The 18118-nt window shown below is 44.6% G+C and overlaps 1 protein-coding gene across 1 annotated transcript; it reads left to right on the top strand.

Annotated features, from left to right (window-relative positions):
* Nucleotides 1–6174: 6174 nt before the first annotated feature.
* mrpl55 (mitochondrial ribosomal protein L55) lies at nt 6175–11822 on the top strand. The gene is made up of 3 exons (XM_068037168.1): nt 6175–6275; nt 8915–9116; nt 11479–11822. The coding sequence occupies exons 1-3, from the start codon at nt 6235–6237 to the stop codon at nt 11623–11625; spliced, it is 390 nt and encodes a 129-aa protein (XP_067893269.1). The 5' UTR covers nt 6175–6234; the 3' UTR covers nt 11626–11822.
* Nucleotides 11823–18118: the final 6296 nt, after the last annotated feature.

Here is an 18118-nt window from a genome sequence, read left to right as displayed (position 1 = left end):
TGAGTCGGGGGGGAGAGAGAGAGTCGGGGGGGAGAGAGAGAGTCGGGGGGGGAGAGAGAGAGTCGGGGGGGGAGAGAGAGAGTCGGGGGGGGGAGAGAGAGAGTCGGGGGGGGGAGAGAGAGAGTCGGGGGGGGGAGAGAGAGAGTCGGGGGGGGGAGAGAGAGAGTCGGGGGGGGAGAGAGAGAGTCGGGGGGGGAGAGAGAGAGTCGGGGGGGGAGAGAGAGAGTCGGGGGGGGGGAGAGAGAGACGGGGGGGAGAGAGAGAGTCGGGGGGAGAGAGAGAGTCGGGGGGGGAGAGAGAGAGTCGGGGGGAGAGAGAGAGAGTCAGGGGGGAGAGAGAGAGTCGGGGGGGAGAGAGAGAGTCGGGGGGGGGAGAGAGAGAGTCGGGGGGGAGAGAGAGAGTCGTAGGGAGAGAGAGAGTCGGGGGGGAGAGAGAGAGTCGGGGGGGGGAGAGAGAGTCGGGGGGGGAAGAGAGAGAGTCGGGGGGGAAGAGAGAGAGTCGGGGGGGAAGAGAGAGAGTCGGGGGGGGAGAGAGAGAGTCGGGGGGGAGAGAGAGAGTCGGGGGGGGAGAGAGAGAGTCGGGGGGGGAGAGAGAGAGTCGGGGGGGAGAGAGAGAGAGAGAGAGGGTCGGGGGATAGAGAGAAGGTCGGGGGAGAGAGAGATGGTCGGGGAAGAGAGGGTCAGATGCAGGAGAGAGTCAGAGGAGAAGAGAGAGTCAGGGGAGAAGAGAGAGTCAGAGGAGAGGAGTTCGGGGAGAGGTGGGAGTTGGGGCATGGGGTCAGGGGAGAGAGGGTCGTGACAGAAGAGAGTCAGGGGGAAGAGAGTGTCGGGGGAAGGGAGATTCGTGAGAGACAGCGTCAGGGGGAGAGAGTGTCGGGGGGGAAGAGAGAGTCGGAGGGGTGGGGGGAGAGAGAGTCGGAGGGGTGGGGGAAAGAGAGAGTCGGAGGGGTGGGGGAGAGAGAGAGTCGGGGGGGGGGGGAGAGAGAGAGAGTCCGGGGGGAGAGAGAGAGAGAGTCGGGGGGGGGAGAGAGAGTCAGGGGGGGAGAGAGAGACGGGGGGGGGGGGGAGAGAGAGTCGGGGGGGGGAGAGAGTCGGGGGGGGAGAGAGTCGGGGGGGGGAGAGAGTCGGGGGGGGGAGAGAGAGTCGGGGGGGGGAGAGAGTCGGGGGGGGGGAGAGAGAGTCGGGGGTGGGGAGAGAGAGTCGGGGTGGGAGAGAGAGTCGGGGGGGAGAGAGAGAGTCGGGGGGGAGAGAGAGAGTCGGGGGGGAGAGAGAGAGTCAGGGGGGAGAGAGAGAGTCGGGGGGTGGGGAGAGAGAGAGTCGGTGGGGGAGAGAGAGAGTCGGGGGGGGAGAGAGAGAGTCGGGGGGGGAGAGAGAGAGTCGGGGGGGGGAGAGTCGGGGGGGGGGGAGAGTCGGGGGGGGGAGAGAGAGAGTCGGGGGGGAGAGAGAGAGTCGGGGGGAGAGAGAGAGTCGGGGGGGAGAGAGAGAGTCGGGGGGGGGAGAGAGAGAGTCGGGGGGGGGGGAGAGAGAGAGTCGGGGGGGGGGAGAGAGAGAGTCGGGGGGGGGAGAGTGAGAGTCGGGGGGGGGGAGAGAGAGAGTCGGGGGGGGGAGAGAGAGAGTCGGGGGGGGAGAGAGAGAGTCGGCGGGGGGAGAGAGAGAGTCGGGGGGGGGGAGAGAGAGAGTCGGGGGGGGGAGAGAGAGAGTCGGGGGGGGGAGAGAGAGAGTCGGGGGGGGGAGAGAGAGAGTCGGGGGGGGGAGAGAGAGAGTCGGGGGGGGGGAGAGAGAGAGTCGGGGGGGGAGAGAGAGAGTCGGGGGGGGAGAGAGACAGTCGGGGGGGGAGAGAGACAGTCGGGGGGGGGGAGAGAGAGAGTCGGGGGGGGAGAGAGACAGTCGGGGGGGGAGAGAGGACAGTCGGGGGGGGGAGAGAGACAGGCGGGGGGGGGGGAGAGAGAGAGTCGGGGGGGGGAGAGAGAGAGTCGGGGGGGGGAGAGAGAGAGTCGGGGGGGAGAGAGAGAGTCGGGGGGGGGAGAGAGAGTCGGGGGGGGGGGAGAGAGAGAGTCGGGGGGGGGGAGAGAGAGAGTCGGGGGGGGGAGAGAGAGAGTCGGGGGGGGGAGAGAGAGAGTCGGGGGGAGAGAGAGAGTCGGGGGGGGGAGAGAGAGAGTCGAGGGGGGGGGAGAGAGAGAGTCGGGGGGGGGGGGGAGAGAGAGAGAGTCGAGGGGGGGGGGGAGAGAGAGAGTCGGGGGGGGGGGGAGAGAGAGAGTCGGGGGGGGGAGAGAGAGAGTCGAGGGGGGGGGGAGAGAGAGAGTCGGGGGGGGGAGAGAGAGAGTCGGGGGGGGAAATGGGATTCCAGGAATGAGCAGCAAATGACCTTCTTCCATCCTGTAATTTCTGCCATTCTATGAAAACACTCCTTTATTTGAGTCTGTGCCTGGAGATTGATTTAGAAATGTTGGCTGAGCTGAGTTTAGGATAATATGCCCTGTGAAAAGTGCCCAAAGACCACCATTTGTGTGGTTCAGTTTGGTTCAGATCAGTTTTTAGGTGTGAAGTCCAAGTACAGAGTAGTCATCTTCATGTGGAACCGGAGTCCAAACTAGAATCCAAAAGGAAAGGGAGAGAGATGGATATGTTAAGAATGGTATTGACTGGGGATCCTGACCTCACCTTGTGCAGTGCTGGGAGATTCTGGCTGTAGTTACAGGGCAATTATCAGCAAGTTGTAGGATTACTGCTAGTTACAGATGGCCAGCCTTGAGCTCATCCAAAACACTGCCGCTCATATCCTAACTCACATCAAGTCCTGTTCAACCATCATGCCTGGTGCCCACTGGCCTACATTGGTTCCTGATCCGCCAATGCCTTGATTTTAAAATTCTCGTCCTCGTGTTCAAATCCCTCCATGGCCTCGCCTTCCCCATCTCTGTAAGCCCCTTCAGCTCTACAACCCTCCCTAGAACTCTATGTTGCTTCAGCTTTAGCCTCTTATGCATTGCCACTTTCTTCACTTCACCATTTGCAGCCATGCCTTCAGCAATCTTGGCCCAAAGGTCTGGAATTACCTCTCCAAACCTCTTAATCTTTCCTCCTTTGACTCAGTTTCAAACCTACCTTTTTGATCAAGCCTGTTCTGCCTCCTTCTGCGTTTATTTCTATCCGATTATTCTCCTGTGAAGCACTTTGGGGCGTTTCACTGTTAACTATATCACTGCAAATTGTTTTGATTAACAGCATTACATCTATTACTACCGGTTCCATTAAAGGCTGTCACCGAGTTATTGCATTACTGTTGGTTATGAGAGGAATTTGAAGGTTACTAGAGCTAAACAAAAAGATTTACAAGAATGATATCAGAAATGAGAGGGTACAACTATCAGGAAAGATTGAACAGGCTGGGGTTCTTATCTATAGAAGTGAAGACAAAGAAGTGACCTGATAAAGCCTTTAAAATTATGAAGGGCTTCAATGGAGTCGATGTAGAGGAGATATTTGCACTTGTGGGAGAGTACAAAACTAGCGGCCATATATATGATAGTCACTAATGTATCCACTAAGTAATCAGGAGATCAGATCATGTGGAATTCACTTGTATGTGGAATGGTTGAGGCGAATAATACAGATGCATTTAAAAGGAAGTTAGATGAGCGCATGAGAGTGAAAGGAATAGAAGGATTTGTTGATAGAGTGAGATGAGGTAAGGTGGGAGGAAGCTTGAGTGTATCATAAACACAGCATTGTCCTGATGGGCCAATTAGCCTATTTCCATCCTATAAATTTCATGTAACAAGTATATTACTCTTCGTTACTGGTGACCTCAGTTTCCCTTCTTTCACCTGCTGGTGACCTCCCGGTTCTTGGAACATCTCACCTAACCACTGCTGGTACAAAATCACCGGTAAAAATTCTCAACCGCAGGGACCCATCCTTTATGGGATCAATGTAAGAACAGCTACTGATGTCAGATGTTCTGGCCAGAACATTTCATGATGAAACCTCCAGGAATACCTTCAACCAGAGTTGGAAACTAAAAACGAGATAGAACAAATTTATAACATCTATCATAAAAATATCCGAGTTGACAGGATTCTTTGTTTATACTCTTGGGAAAGACACCAGTTTCTTAAACTTCACTATGCTTATAAAATCTTACATCGGTAAACGTGAGAAGATTACAGGCTACTCAGCCTCAGCGAGCTCACCATTAGCGTGAAATGCATCAGGTACGACTAACAAATTTAGACCCAGATGACTGTATCCGACTGTAGCCGTTTCCTACTTCCGTCCCCAACTGGAAAACTTTATCAACTTTGCTTCTAATTTCCACCCTTCTCTCATCTTTACATGGTCCATCTCCGATACTTCCCTTCCCTTCCTCGACTTCTCTGTCTCCATCTCTAGGGATAGGCTGTCTACTAATATTCATTATTGTGGGCGGCACAGTGGCGCAGTGGTTAGCACCGCAGCCTCACAGCTCCAGAGACCCGGGTTCAATTCTGGGTACTGCCTGCGTGGAGTTTGCAAGTTCTCCCTGTGTCTGCGTGGGTTTTCTCCGGGTGCTCCGGTTTCCTTCCACAAGCCAAAAGACTTGCAGGTTGATAGGTAAATTGGCCATTATAAATTGCCCCTAGTATAGGTAGGTGGTAGGGGAATATATGGACAGGTGGAGATGTGGTAGGGATATAGGATTAGTGTAGGATTAGTATAAATGGGTGGTTGATGGTCGTCACAGACTCGGTGGGCCGAAGGGCCTGTTTCAGTGCTGTATCTCTAAATAAAATAAAAATAATAAAAATAAAATAAGCCCACCGACTCCCACAGCTACCTCGACTACACTTCTTCACACCCTGCCTCCTGTAAAGGACTCCATTCCATTCTCCCAGTTTCTCCGTCTCCGACGCATCTGCTCTGATGATGCAAGCTTCCACGACAGTGCTTCTGAAATGTCTTCCTTTTTCCTCAACCAAGGACTCCCCCTCCGCCCCCCACCACTGTGATTGACAGGGTCCTCTACCATGTCCGGCCCATTTCCCGCACCTCTACCCTCACCCCTTCCCCCCTCCCCCCCCTCCCAGAACTGCGACAGGGTTCCCCTTGTCCTCACTTTTCATCCCACCAGCCTCCACATCCAAAGGATCATCCTCCGCCATTTCCGCCACTACCAAACGTCTCTTCCCGTCCCCTCCCCATCAGCATTCCAAAGGGATCGTTCCCTCCACGACACCCTGGTCCACTCCTCCATTACCCCCACCACCTCATCTCCTTCCCACATCACCTTCCCACGCAATCGTAGGAGGTGTAATACCAGCTCATTTCCCTCCTCTCTCCTCACTATCCAAGGTCACAAACATTCCTTGCAGGTGAAGTTGCGATTTACTTGTACTTCTTTCAATTTAGTATACTGTATTCGCTGCTCACGATGTGGTCTCTTCTACACTGCGGAGACCAAACGCAGATTGGGGGACTGCTTTGCGGAACACCTCGCTCAGTCCGAAAGCATGACCCTGAGCTTCCAGTTGCTTGCCATTTCAACATTCCCCCCTGCTCTCATGCCCACATCTCTGTCCTGGTATTGCTGCAGTGTTCCAGCGAACATCAACGCAAGCTCGAGGAACAGCATCTCATTTACTGATTAGGCACGCTACAGCCTGCTGGACTGAACATTGAGTTCAACAATTTCAGAGCATGATGGCACCCCGCCCCCGCCCTTGGCCTTTTTTGTTCTTTTTTCTTTGGTTATTTGATTTTAGTTTGTTTCGAGTGTGCCTAACTACTGTTTTTTTCCCCATGTTTGGGCTTGGGGCCAGGGCTATTCCGTTTTCTGTCAATTAACACCCTGATGCTTTGTCTTTCACCACAGCATTAACATACCATTTGCCTTTGCTCCATGACCTTTTGGTCAGTTATTCTCTGTGACCCTCTGACCTATCAACACCTCTTTTGTTATCTCTTGCCCCAACCCCTGCTTTATTTGCTTAAAACCTGTTACATTTCTAATATTTGCCAGTTCTGATGAAAGGTCACGGACCTGAAACGTTAACTCTGCTTCTCTCTCCACAGATGCTGCCAGACCTGCTGAGAATTTCCAGCATTTCTTGTGTTTTGTTTCAGATTTCCAGTAGCTGCAGTATTTTGCTTTTATTCAATTCAGACCCAGGCCGGGCCAATAAGTCGGAACCACTACCGTGAGCCGCTGTTGCCGTCAGGACGCGGTTCGTACGCTGAACACTTCCGGGTTCTGCGAATGGCGTCACCGTGGAGCGCGCGGCTGTGGCGGTTTTTGCCGTAGGTATTGGCGCGAGATTAAAACCGTTAAATACTGAACATTTTAAACAAATATCGGATCGAGTTGTGCGCGTCTTGGTCTGTTGGAGGCAAGGCGGAGGAGTGACAGAGAGAGCAAAGTTGGGGCTTTCTGTATCCATGCTGAAATCTGTGTGCCAGTCAGGGCGCTGGTTAAATTTATCATAAAACTGAATTTGGAAAGCAGTCCGGGGACAGCCAGAAAGTTTAAAATTAAAATGTTATGAGAGTGTATTACATCAGTTGCCAAATTTAGATACACTATTAACGAAGTCAGCGAGCGTCTCTGTACCCGTACCTGTATTTGTTTTGATGTCACATGCAAACTGAAGTCTTACATGAAAAATAAAGGTCAGCTGTCCAAGTAAGAATGATCAACACATCTAAAGTTGAACTTTCCCTCTGACTTCTGCTATGGATTTGTCTATCTTGTTGGAATAACTGATTCCATACAAACTCAAGGAAAGCAGTGTTTGTGCAGAGGTGTCTAGCAATCCTCTAATGCCTTTTGTTAGCACTCATGGTCTAATAATGTCAATGCCTTTGGGAAAATAAGTGGATTCATATCTTTTAAAGTGATTTGCAATAATTTGGGGTTCAGAATTAAGCTGATGTGACATCCTTTTCTGCTCATCATTTCCCAAAATTTGTAAACCATTATTGTATCTTTGGGTAACTGTCTTAAGGCTCAACCAGACTGTTCACACCCTTGGTGACATATTTGAACCCAAGGTGAGCTTCTGACCGCCATCACTAAGATTGTCTATTTTCACCTCTGTAACATTGCCTCTGCCCTTGCCTCGTCTCAATCTGCTGCTCATACCCTCACCCATGCCTTTGTTACCTCTAGATTTGATTATTCCAATGCATTCCCAACTGGCCTCCCACATTTTACTGTCTAAACTCGAGGTCATCCATTTGTTAGTTAGTGATACAGCACTGAAACAGGCCCTTTGGCCCACCGAGTCTGTGCCGAACTTCAACCACCCATTTATACTAATCCTACACTAATCCCATATTCTTACCACATCCCCACCTGTCACTATATTTCCCTACCACCTACTTATACTAGGGGCAATTTATAATGGCCAATTTACCTATCAACCTGCAAGTCTTTTGGCATGTGGGAGGAAATCAGAGCACCCGGAGGAAACCCACGCAGACACAGGGAGAACTTGCAAACTCCACACAGGCAGTACCCAGAATTGAACCCAGGTCGCTGGAGCTGTGAGGCTGCGGTGCTAACCACTGCCCCGCTGTGCCGCCCTGTCCATTTTCTTACTCATCAATGTCTTGATTTTAAAATTCTCATCCATGTTTTCAAATCCCTGTATGACCTCGTCCCTCCCTATCTCTGTAATGTCCTCCAGCCTCAGAACCCTCAGATATCTGTGTTCCTTTAATTCTGGCCTCTTGAGCACTCTGATTTTAATTGCCTCACCAGTGGTGACTGTGCCTTCAACTGTCAAGACCCTAAGCTGTGGAATTCCCTCCCTATACCTTTACCTCCTCCTTGTAAGATGCTTCTTAAAATCTACCTCTTTGAGCAAGCATTTGGACATCTGTCTGAATATCTCTGTGCAGTTTTTCCACCATGGATCACTTATATAGTGAGCCTTGGCTCAGTTGGTACACTCTGGCCTCTGAGTTAGAAGGATGTAAGTTTAAATCTCACTCCAGAAACTTGAGCACAAATTCTAGGCTAACATTTCAGTGCAGTGCTCAGGGAGTCTTACACTATCGGAGATACCACTTTTCAGAGGAGCCATTGAACCAAGATCATGGCTCAAGTGGACATATGATCCCATGACCCTATTTTAGAAACATAGAAAAATAGCAGGAGTAGGCCATTCGGCCCTTCGAGCTTGCTCCGCCATTCAATACGATCATGGCTGATCATCCAAACTCAGCAACCTGTTCCTGCTTTCTCCCTGTATCCCTTGATTTCATTAGCTCTAAGAACTATATCTAACTCTTTCTTGAATATATTTAATGATTTGGCCTCAGCTGCTTTCCATGGTAGAGAATTCCACAGGTTCACCACTCTGGGTGAAGAAATCTCTCCTCATCTCAGTCCTAAATGGCTTACCCCTTATCCTTAGACTGAATTTATTTTGAAGAACAGGCGAGTTACTCTTGCTTTCCTGGCCAATATTTATTCTTAAACCAACAAAAAAAATTATCTGGTCGTTAACACGTAATGGGGGCTCGTGCGCAAATTGTCTGCCACATTTCCTACATTATAACATTACTACACTTCAAATGCACTTTACATTGGCAAAAAAAAACACTTTGGAATGATCTGTGGTTGTGAAAGGCACTATATAAATGAAGTCTTTTCTCAAAAGGGAAAATATAGCTAAAAAAACATGATTATTTGAACTCCCTGTATCCTGTACAATATTAACCTAACTAAAGGAAACCAAAGGTCTGAATTTTAGTTAAGAAATTAACTTTTCGTAGATGTAATTTTGACAATTTAATTCTACATTCAAATCCATTTCTTCCACCATTACTGAAGTTCACACACAGGATTGATATGTTGTTGAGTATGCATGTGCTTTAACTGTTTGAGTATTCATTGCTTTAAATTTATTGGTAAATATTTTTACTTTTTACAGTTCTTTACAGCTAAATTCTTCTGAAAGATTGCTTCCTGCCGTGTATTCTGTGCACAGTATTCCCAGACGGAACAATTCTAATAGAACGTCAATAGTTCGATGTGGAAGACAAGTCTATGCCAGGCTGTATCCTGTTCTGCTGGTTCAACCTGACGGATCGACTATCAATATCCGATACAAGGAGCCTAAAAGAATTATTACTGTAAGGATTAAACAATTATTGTTTCAATGTAGGGGTTTTGGGGGGGCGGGGGGAGCAGAAATTTTGTTGAAAAAATCCAAAGCTAATTTATTGTTTGTGAAGTGCTTGAATATTTCCAAGACCTAATAAGGTACCATATAAATACAAGTTTTTTTTCTTAATTTTCCATTACAACATTTTAACACAAAAGTATTTCACAAGTTATTTTTTAATGAATAGTTTCATAGAGTAAGACTTTAAGCTAAGTTTTTTTTCCATGTTCATGGGTTTCCCAAATCAAATATTATACTGAGAAGAATGAGTAGCTGGCTTCCAATGTCATCCTGAAACTAAGCATTAGAAAATAAGAGGCCCAGGTGGGGGTGTATATACATCTCTTTATCAACCCACTTACATAGATCTCTTTAGCAGGTAGCCTGTAGGACTATAGGAAATATAAATATTTGGAATAGTAACTCAGCTCTTGATCACTTAGCTCAGAACACAGCACCGCACAGATTATTAAATAAAAACCTTTAGTAATTTGTTCAATGTCATGCTTGTTTCAAAAGGGGTGAACTTTTATGGTCAGAACATTACCTTTAACAAAAACATTTTGTATATTACTAGTTGCCAAATTTAAGAAAAATGCTGTTTAAGGTAAAGAATGAAGATGTACACACATCGTGTTCATACTGCATGTAATGCAGACATACAAAAGTCATATTTTCTGCTATGAAGCTGAGGTTTTAAAAGTCTCTGCACCTGTAGATGTATTTATGGAGTATACAAACCCTAATACGCTTGTTACAGAAGACTTACTGTTATTCATGGAAAGGAGTATGTGCTAGGGAATGGGCATCTACTCATATTAGCAGAGTATAAACTACATGAAACCTATGGTATATGTTTCCTATTTGCTAATGCTAATGAAGAAGCCCGCATGACTAAAGATGGGGCTTCCCCGTTTTTTGCTAATATTGGTCAGCTGGGGAAAATGTATCGTATTGTAGAGTCAGGAGAATACTTCAGTCTGGAGTTTTTCTGTTGATCTGAAGACCTACTCTTATTTGTACATGTACCACTGCAAGTGATCTGTATGATTTAAAGGGCTGACATTTAACAAAAACATAGGTACTATTGTAGATCAGACTTTCACTCTTTTTTTTCTGAAACGTGAGACATCAGGTGAAATCTAAAAAGGAGAGAGCAGTTGCTGCTTTAGATTTCCTGCCGTACAAAGTATTAACAGCACAGAAACAGGCCATTTGTCATAACAGGTCCATGCCAGTAACTGGCAGTAGTAAACAAATACCAACAAGAGCATCAAGGAATTACAGAGCATAGTGAGGGACCACAGTCCCTTTCTTACTGTGTAATAAAAATAACTTGTACAAAAGCAAAATACTGCAGATGCTGGGAACCTGAAATAAAATGCTGAAAATACTCAGCAGGTCAGGCAGCATCTGTGGAGAGAGAGAGAGAAACAGAGTTAATATTTAAGGTTGATGACCTTTCATCAGTCTGATGAACACAGATGCTGCCTAACCTGCTGAGTATTTTCAGCATTTTCTGATCTTATTTTTATATTAAAAATTATTTCATGGCTCTATTGAGTGAAAAGTTAGATTTAAAGTCAAAATTAATAAGCAGTAATCTTTCTACACTGAATTTAGATTGTTAGTTATGCTTGATATCTCAGACTTATTGTAAATAGTTCACTGCATTAACTAGAGCACCAGAAACATAGGAACAAGAGTAGGCCATTCAACCCCTCACGCCAATGCATTAGATCATAACGGATCTGTATCTTAATATCCTTGCGTAATAAAAAGCGATCAATCTTAGTTTTGAAATTTTCAATTGACTTAGCCTCAACAGCTCTTCGGAGAGAGAGTTCCAAGTTTCCACTGCTTGTTGCATGAAGCTGCTTAATGACATCACCACTGAATGGCCCAGCTCTAATTTTAAGGTTTTACCCACTTGTTCTGAATATCAACACCAGAAGAAATATTTTCCATCTACCCTTTTTAAATTATCTTAAAACAGCTCAATTAAATCACCCCTTAATCTTCTATAATCAAACCCTGCTTCAAGGTAGAGGTGAAGTCAAATATAAGTCACTGCTGCAGTGGCAAAGAAGCAATTTTGCATTCTCACAATAATTTATCCTAGTGGACATTTCATCCATTGTGAATGGTCTTCATATTCTGCCTATACTTTAAAACCAAAACATCTTTTGTTCATTTGTATCACGTTAGGCTGGAATGCATGTTTTCCTGTTGTGATTTGTATGTATTTCTGAGCGTTAACACAGGGTAATCAGGGCACCCAGGTTATTTGAAAATAATTTCTTGAATACTAATGAAATGATTTGTTACAGATGCCAGTCGATGTTTCCCTTTTGCCAGAAGCTGAACGGAAAGCAAGAATGCGCAAACGTGACCCCAAGAGAGCCAAAATGAAAGAGGAGCAATTTGAAGATGAATTTAAAGTTGATGATTATAGCCAATTCTGGAAGAAAAAGTAGTCTTCAGAATTTTAGAAACACAAAACTATCACTGAATTGCTTGACTGGCATTGAAGTCAGTGGAACTTTGACTAATGCACAGTGCATGTATTACTATTGTGATCTCATTAATGAGTAGTTGTTTTTAATTTGTATGATCTAACCAATCAAGATTAAAGTCAAGTTTGTCTTTCTATATGAAAGCCACAGGAAATAAATCAACAGATTGCTAGTTTTATTTCTAGTATTGCTTAAATATTAGGGAAAACTGTTCTAAATGTTAACAAACCTTCCCCCACCATCACCATACCCACTCATTCTGTGCCTCCTGTTCCTGACTACACCTGCGTGGATTTGACTTGGATATATTTCTTTAAATTGTGTAAAGTATCATGAGATCTTGGCCACAGTAAAATGGATTTGAATATTATGTTAGACATTTATTATCTTACTCATGGAATATTTAACTCGAGTGCTTTCACTTATCCTAGGAATAGAATGATATTTACAACAACCTCAAATGAACAAGTAGTGGAGTTGGTACTAAAAGTACAATCTTTAAATTTTGAAATTGGGTTAGTAGTATTGGAACAGAAAATCCCTGGAGACAACGTTCACACCAGGACAATGTACTCCTGAGCAATTTAGCCATTGTTACTTCGCGACTGCTCAAGACAAAGCCCCCAATTGAAATATATGATTCTGATTGCGGTGGAAGCAACGCACTGTCAATTCAGTCCCATAACTCCACAGATCGCCTAACATATCACTTTAAACTTTCCAAATTAAAGAAAACCACAGAAGAATTGAACCATCTATTAACCCCCGAATGAGGTGAACCAAACCAGGTGTCTTTAGATCAACAAATTAACTGTTTATTAGAAAAAACTAAATTCTTAAACACTGCTAAGATAAAAACATAGAAAAATTAGTGTCCTTGCAGATTTATACTTCCCAATGAACAATTCTCTGATTAAAGTCCACTCGCAATCTTCCAGGGTCCGATGAGGAAAGGAAAACAGTCTGACATCCGAAGCTTCAAACTTCTTTTTTCCAGTGATGACCACAGCAGAGCAACAACTTGCAACCACTTTCAATAGAATCAGCCTGTCTTTAGAATTTTGAGGAATAATAAAAAAAAGTCACAATTTAAATTCTTCCTTCAGTTTAAATTAAAAGAGATCTCTTTGAGTTCATGCTGGCCCAGCTGTCTGTCTGTGTTAGAACAGTCTGTCTCAAATAAAAAGCCAGTTTAAAAGTTAATCGCAACATTGTATGTCGATCCTCCGTCTCTGAGTGGCTGAATCCGAGGCAACGAGGATGCACCTTCTCAGTAACTCCTGAGGCTTGCTTGTTCTTAAAGCAGTACTGATCCTTTGCTGTCTTAACGACACACCACGTTTCCTGAAAAAAAGCAGGATCACGACACCTTCGCCGCTGGCGGAATGAAATGCCATTCCCGAAATGCGTTTCATTACAATGTAAAAAATATAAATTGAAAAAAAACTACCATTTTTTCCCACATTTACAGATATACAATTTTTCAAAAATGGTAAGATCACAGCAACAAGTTCCACCAGAACATTTTCGGCTTTAAATTTTCAAAAGGTTGTCCCAATTAACCCACTTCAAATTTCCAAGCATTGCCTCCCAGTTATTTCATGTTTTCCTTCCAAGTGTCCCTATTGTCTATTACCTCAGCCAGGTGAACTGCACAGCTAGGAGCACTGACCACTACTGGGTTCACTATTCTCTGAGAAGTTTCTCGAGTACCCCTTAGCCTGTGTGGCATCACTTGACACTGGAAAACCCTGTCTGGTGGAACAGAAGCTGACTTTTTCTTATCTTGGGGTGTCAAAGGAATTTAACAGTATCCCTCCATCACATCTGTCTCTTTAAGACACATGGTGTTGCCCAATCAGTCCATATAGTCCTGTAAATGGGAATTTGGGTAGGAGTCTGCCTTCATTACCACAGTGACTTTTCTGTAGTCGATGCAACTTTGAGCCGACCCATCAGGTTTAGGCATCAAGACCACCTGCGAATTCCAGCTGTCCTGACTAGGTTCAACTAAACTGCTGTCTGGCATGCATTGGACCTCTGCTTCCACTTGGGCCTGTCTGTCTGGACCTAAGCGGCAAGGATGTTTTAAAGGAATGGTTCCCCCTACTCCCACATCATGTGTGACTAAGGTTGTACATCCCAGCTTATCCCTACAAGCTCTTAAATGTTGTGAAAAGCCAGGTTAGGTCTTCACGTTATTTTGTCTCTAAGTGCGAAAGCATGTTGTCCAATTTTCCTAGCCATTCTGTATTCACTAATCTGATAGTTGGAGGTTCAATCTGAGAATTTTCTAGGCCTCCTTCTGCCCCATCCTCACTATTCCTTTCCTTCTCAACAGTCCCGATTACCTGTACTGGCTTAACCTCCTCCCTGCAATAATACTGCTTTAACATATCGATGTGACACAACCGGTTCTTCTTCTGGCAATCAGTGACAATCAAGGAATCTATCTTACCCACTCTTTTGATCACTCTATATGGGTCACTGAACTGTGCTTTTAATGATTCCCCCTGTAACTGTAACAACACCAATATTTCATCCCCTGATTGAAAATTGCAGGCTTTTGCATTCTTGTCTGCCCATTTTTTCATATTGGTTTGAGATGCTTTAAGGTGTTCCTGAGCCACACTGCAAGCTTTTATGAGCCTTTCCCGGAACACAGATACATAGTCCAATATCGAAGATTCATTCTTTTGTTCCAAGAATCTGTCTTTTATGAGTTTTAGAGGACCTCTTACTTCATGTCTGTAAACCAGTTCGAAAAGATTGAAGCCGGTAAACACATTCAATGTGTCTCTGTTGGCAAATAAAAGAAAGTCTTCTCCTTTATCCCAGTTATGCAGATATTCATGACAGTATGTTCTAATCATTGTTTTGAGAGTTTGGTGGTATCTCTCTAAAGCTTCCTGTGACTGTGGGTGATATGCTGAAGATTTCAACTGTCTAATCCCCAAATTGCCCATGACTTCTTGAAATATCTTGGACATGAAACTAGAACCAATTGAACTTCAAGTGGTAACCCATATCTCGTAAAGAAATGGGTTAACTTCTCTACTATAATAAAAACAAGAAATGCTGGAAATACTCAGCAGGTCTGGCAGCATCTGTGGAGAGAGAAGCAGAGATTGTCCTCAAAGGAATGGCCTCTGGAAATCAAGTAGCCATATCCATGATAGTAAGTATGTATTGATGTCCTGTTTTTGTTTTTGGCAAGGGTCCTACACAGTCTACCAATACCCTGCTGAATGGTTGCTCAATCGCTGGTATGGGAACTAGTGGTGCCGGTTTTATGGTAGGTTGCGGGTTTCCCACCATTTGACATGTAAGTCAGGTCCGACAAAATTGTCCCACATCCTTTGTAAGACCTGGCCAGTAATAATGTTGGTTTATGCGTGAATTGGTCTTCCGAATTCTCCTATGTCCTACAAAAGGAATGTCATGTGTCAACCTTAATAATCCCTGGTGATATTTAGGTGGTACCACTATCTGTTCAACAACTGTCCAGTCTTCGTCTGCAGGTCTATGAGGCAGTCTCCATTTCCTCCTCAAGACCCCGTTTGCCATTTAATAGCCTTCCAGAACTCCTTTCGACAAAGATTTTGTCAGAGCCATCTGTGCTATTCGGTTATTCTCTGGATCAGTTTGCTGTGCTGAAAAGATAGAAAATCTGTTAAACATCTCATTTGGATTATCTAAATCCCCAAATAAGGTTTCAGATACTTGGCTATCTGTTTGTGGTGCCAATTTACCTCCAACAATGTATCCTGTTTCGCCATTGCTCTGGTGACTACACACGCAGGAAATATTCCTGGAACTTGCTCCTGTGATTGCTCCGTTTCCCTAACTTCACTTGGTTCCTCTGTAATTATCGGAGAAACTGATACTTTTGATCTGGCCAAATAATTTCCTAGAAGTAGATCCATTCCCTCTACTGCCAAACTGTGGACAACTCCTACAGTTACTATCCCAGATATTAAGTCATTCTCATGGCATATTTTATATAAAGGTAAGGGTACACACTCCCTGCCAACTCCGTTAACTAAAACTTTAGCATTCAAGGCGCTCTCTGGTGGAAACGTTATATCTTTCCCCAGCAAGAGTGTTTGGGTTGCTCCTGTATTCCTGAGTATAATGATAGGTTTTCCTGCCTCACTTACAGGATATGGAGTTACTTTCCCCTTTGACAAAAATTCATTATAATTTTCGGGTATTTTATTCTTAACCTCTACACTTACTTTAGGTTTAGTATCTGGTTTTACAGCTGTTGTTAAAGCTATAGCCTGGTGTGCTATACTCTGTCAGATTATTTTCCTCTGCATTAGCTTTACATACCCCAACAAGTCCTATGGGTTTACCTCGCAATTTACAGCATTCTGAATGAAGATAACCCGTTTTGTGGCAATGATAACACTTTGCTTGCAAACCTCACTTCTACCCTCAGCACCTTCCTTTCTGGCCTGAGGAGGTGATCCTGGGACATTCCCAGCTGTTCCTTCTTGTCCCCGACTACTTGCCTTCCTTTCACTCTCCCACTTTCCATCCTTCTCGGGTTTATGGGGGTGACGGACAAAAGGTTTTGGCTTATTCACAAGCTCAAAATCATCAGCAATTTCCACTACTTGCCTAGCTTTCAAAACTTTCAGGTTATCTACATGAGTTCTCACTCCTGAAGGAATGGAGTTTTTAAATTCCTCCAATCAACTCTTGAAGGTTCTCATACATGGTTTCCATCTTTAATGCATGTATCCAATGGCCAAAATTAATTTGCTTCACCCTCTCAAATTTTGCAGCCAATCCCCATAAGTTCCAAAACTTCTGATGGTAAGCTTCAGGGACTAACTCATACACAGCGAGAATAGCCTTTTTTGCCATCTCATAATCTGCAGAAGCCTCTTCAGGAAGCATGGTATAAACTTCATGAGCTCTGCCTCTCAACCTGCTTTGCAACAGCAGTATCCAGCTTTCCTTCAGCCATTTAATCTGTTTGGCTATTTTTTCAAAAGATATGAAAAATGTCTCTACGTTCCTTTCCTCAAACTTAGGAAGAGCTTGTCTAAATATAAACAACTTTTGGCTGAGTCCTGAGCTGAATTCAGATTCTTCCTGACTCGAATGTTCCCTGGGGTCAAAACCGCCCCTTTGTCTTAGTTCCATCTCTCTTAACCTAAATTCCCTCTCTTTCTCCCTTTCCTCTTTTTCAAGTTCAAGTTTTCTTAATTCTTTTTCAGCCTCAAGCTTTCTTATTGCTATTTCTTTTTCTTGCTCAAGTTTTATAATTTCCAACCAAATCTTAGCCAATTCCACTGCATCACTCTCTGATTTACTATCTTCTTCTTCCTCATCTTCTTCTAATTTTAGATGTTGGGCTATTAGGTCAATTATCACTGCTTTTTTGGTACCTGATTTCAATTCTAACCCCAATTTTGCCACCAATTCTTTTAGTTTATTCTTAGTTAAAGTAGTCAAGTCACTGAGGGAAATATTCTCCTTACCCAGAAACTCTGCTGCAACTACTAATGCTATTACAATGGTATAGACTGTACCTTATTATACAAGAAACCTATGACAGATGCCTGGTAGAAAATACTATTGAGAACCAAGCTGAATATAGAAGTCGCAGAGGGGAAGTGAAAAAGCAAATAAGAGAAGCAAAGAGAGAGCATGAAAAGAAACTGCCAACTAGCATTAAAGGAAATCCCAAAGTTTTCTCTAGGCATATAAATAGTAAAAGGGTGGTAAAAGGAGGAGTGGGGCTGATTACGGACCAGAAAGGGGATTTACACATGAAGGCAGAGGGTATAGCTGAGGTATTAAATGAATACTTTGCAAGTGTCTTTACGAAGGAAAAAGATGCAACCCAGGCAATGTTGAAAGAGGAGGGGTTTAAAATTGATAAAGTGGAAGTATTAGATAGGCTGTCTGTCCTTAAAGTGGATATAACACCAGGACCCAATGTGATGCATCGAAGGATACTGAAGGATGTGAGTGTGGAAATTGCAGAGGCACTGGCCAGAACTTTTCAGTCTTCCTTAGACTCGGGGGTTGTGCTAGAGGACTGGAGAATTGCAAATATTTGTTCAAAAAAGGGTGTAAAGATAAACCCAGCAACTACAGGCCAGATAGTTTAACTTCAGTGATGGGAAAACGTCTAGAAAATTAATTCGGGACAAAATTAATAGCCACATGGACAAATGAGAGTTAATTAAGGAAAGCCAGCATGGATTTCTTAAGGGAAAATCATGTTAACTAACTTGCTGGAGTTTTTTGAGGAGGGAACAGAGAGGGTTGATGAGGGCAATTCTGTTGAAGTGGTATATGTGGACATTCAAAAGGCGTTTGATACAGTGCCACACAACAGACTTGTGAGAAAACCCGTAGCTCGTGGAATAAAAGGGACGGTAGCAATACAGATATGAAATTGGCTGAGTAGTAGGAAACAAAGAGTAGTGGT

The sequence above is a fragment of the Heterodontus francisci genome, chromosome 8, assembly GCF_036365525.1.
Source record: "Heterodontus francisci isolate sHetFra1 chromosome 8, sHetFra1.hap1, whole genome shotgun sequence".
Classification (NCBI taxonomy): Eukaryota; Metazoa; Chordata; class Chondrichthyes; order Heterodontiformes; family Heterodontidae; genus Heterodontus; species Heterodontus francisci.
The sequence above is the reverse complement of the archived record's forward strand: the minus strand, read 5'-3'. Positions and strand labels throughout refer to the sequence as shown.

What these genes read in the sequence shown, in the direction of transcription:
- mrpl55 (XM_068037168.1), top strand. Translation starts at nt 6,235, where the DNA reads ATGGCGTCACCGTGGAGCGCGCGGCTGTGGCGGTTTTTGCC. An exon ending in CGGCTGTGGCGGTTTTTGCC is followed by an intron (nt 6,276 to 8,914) that starts GTAGGTATTGGC and finishes TACTTTTTACAG; the next exon opens with TTCTTTACAGCTAAATTCTT. An exon ending in AGCCTAAAAGAATTATTACT is followed by an intron (nt 9,117 to 11,478) that starts GTAAGGATTAAA and finishes GATTTGTTACAG; the next exon opens with ATGCCAGTCGATGTTTCCCT.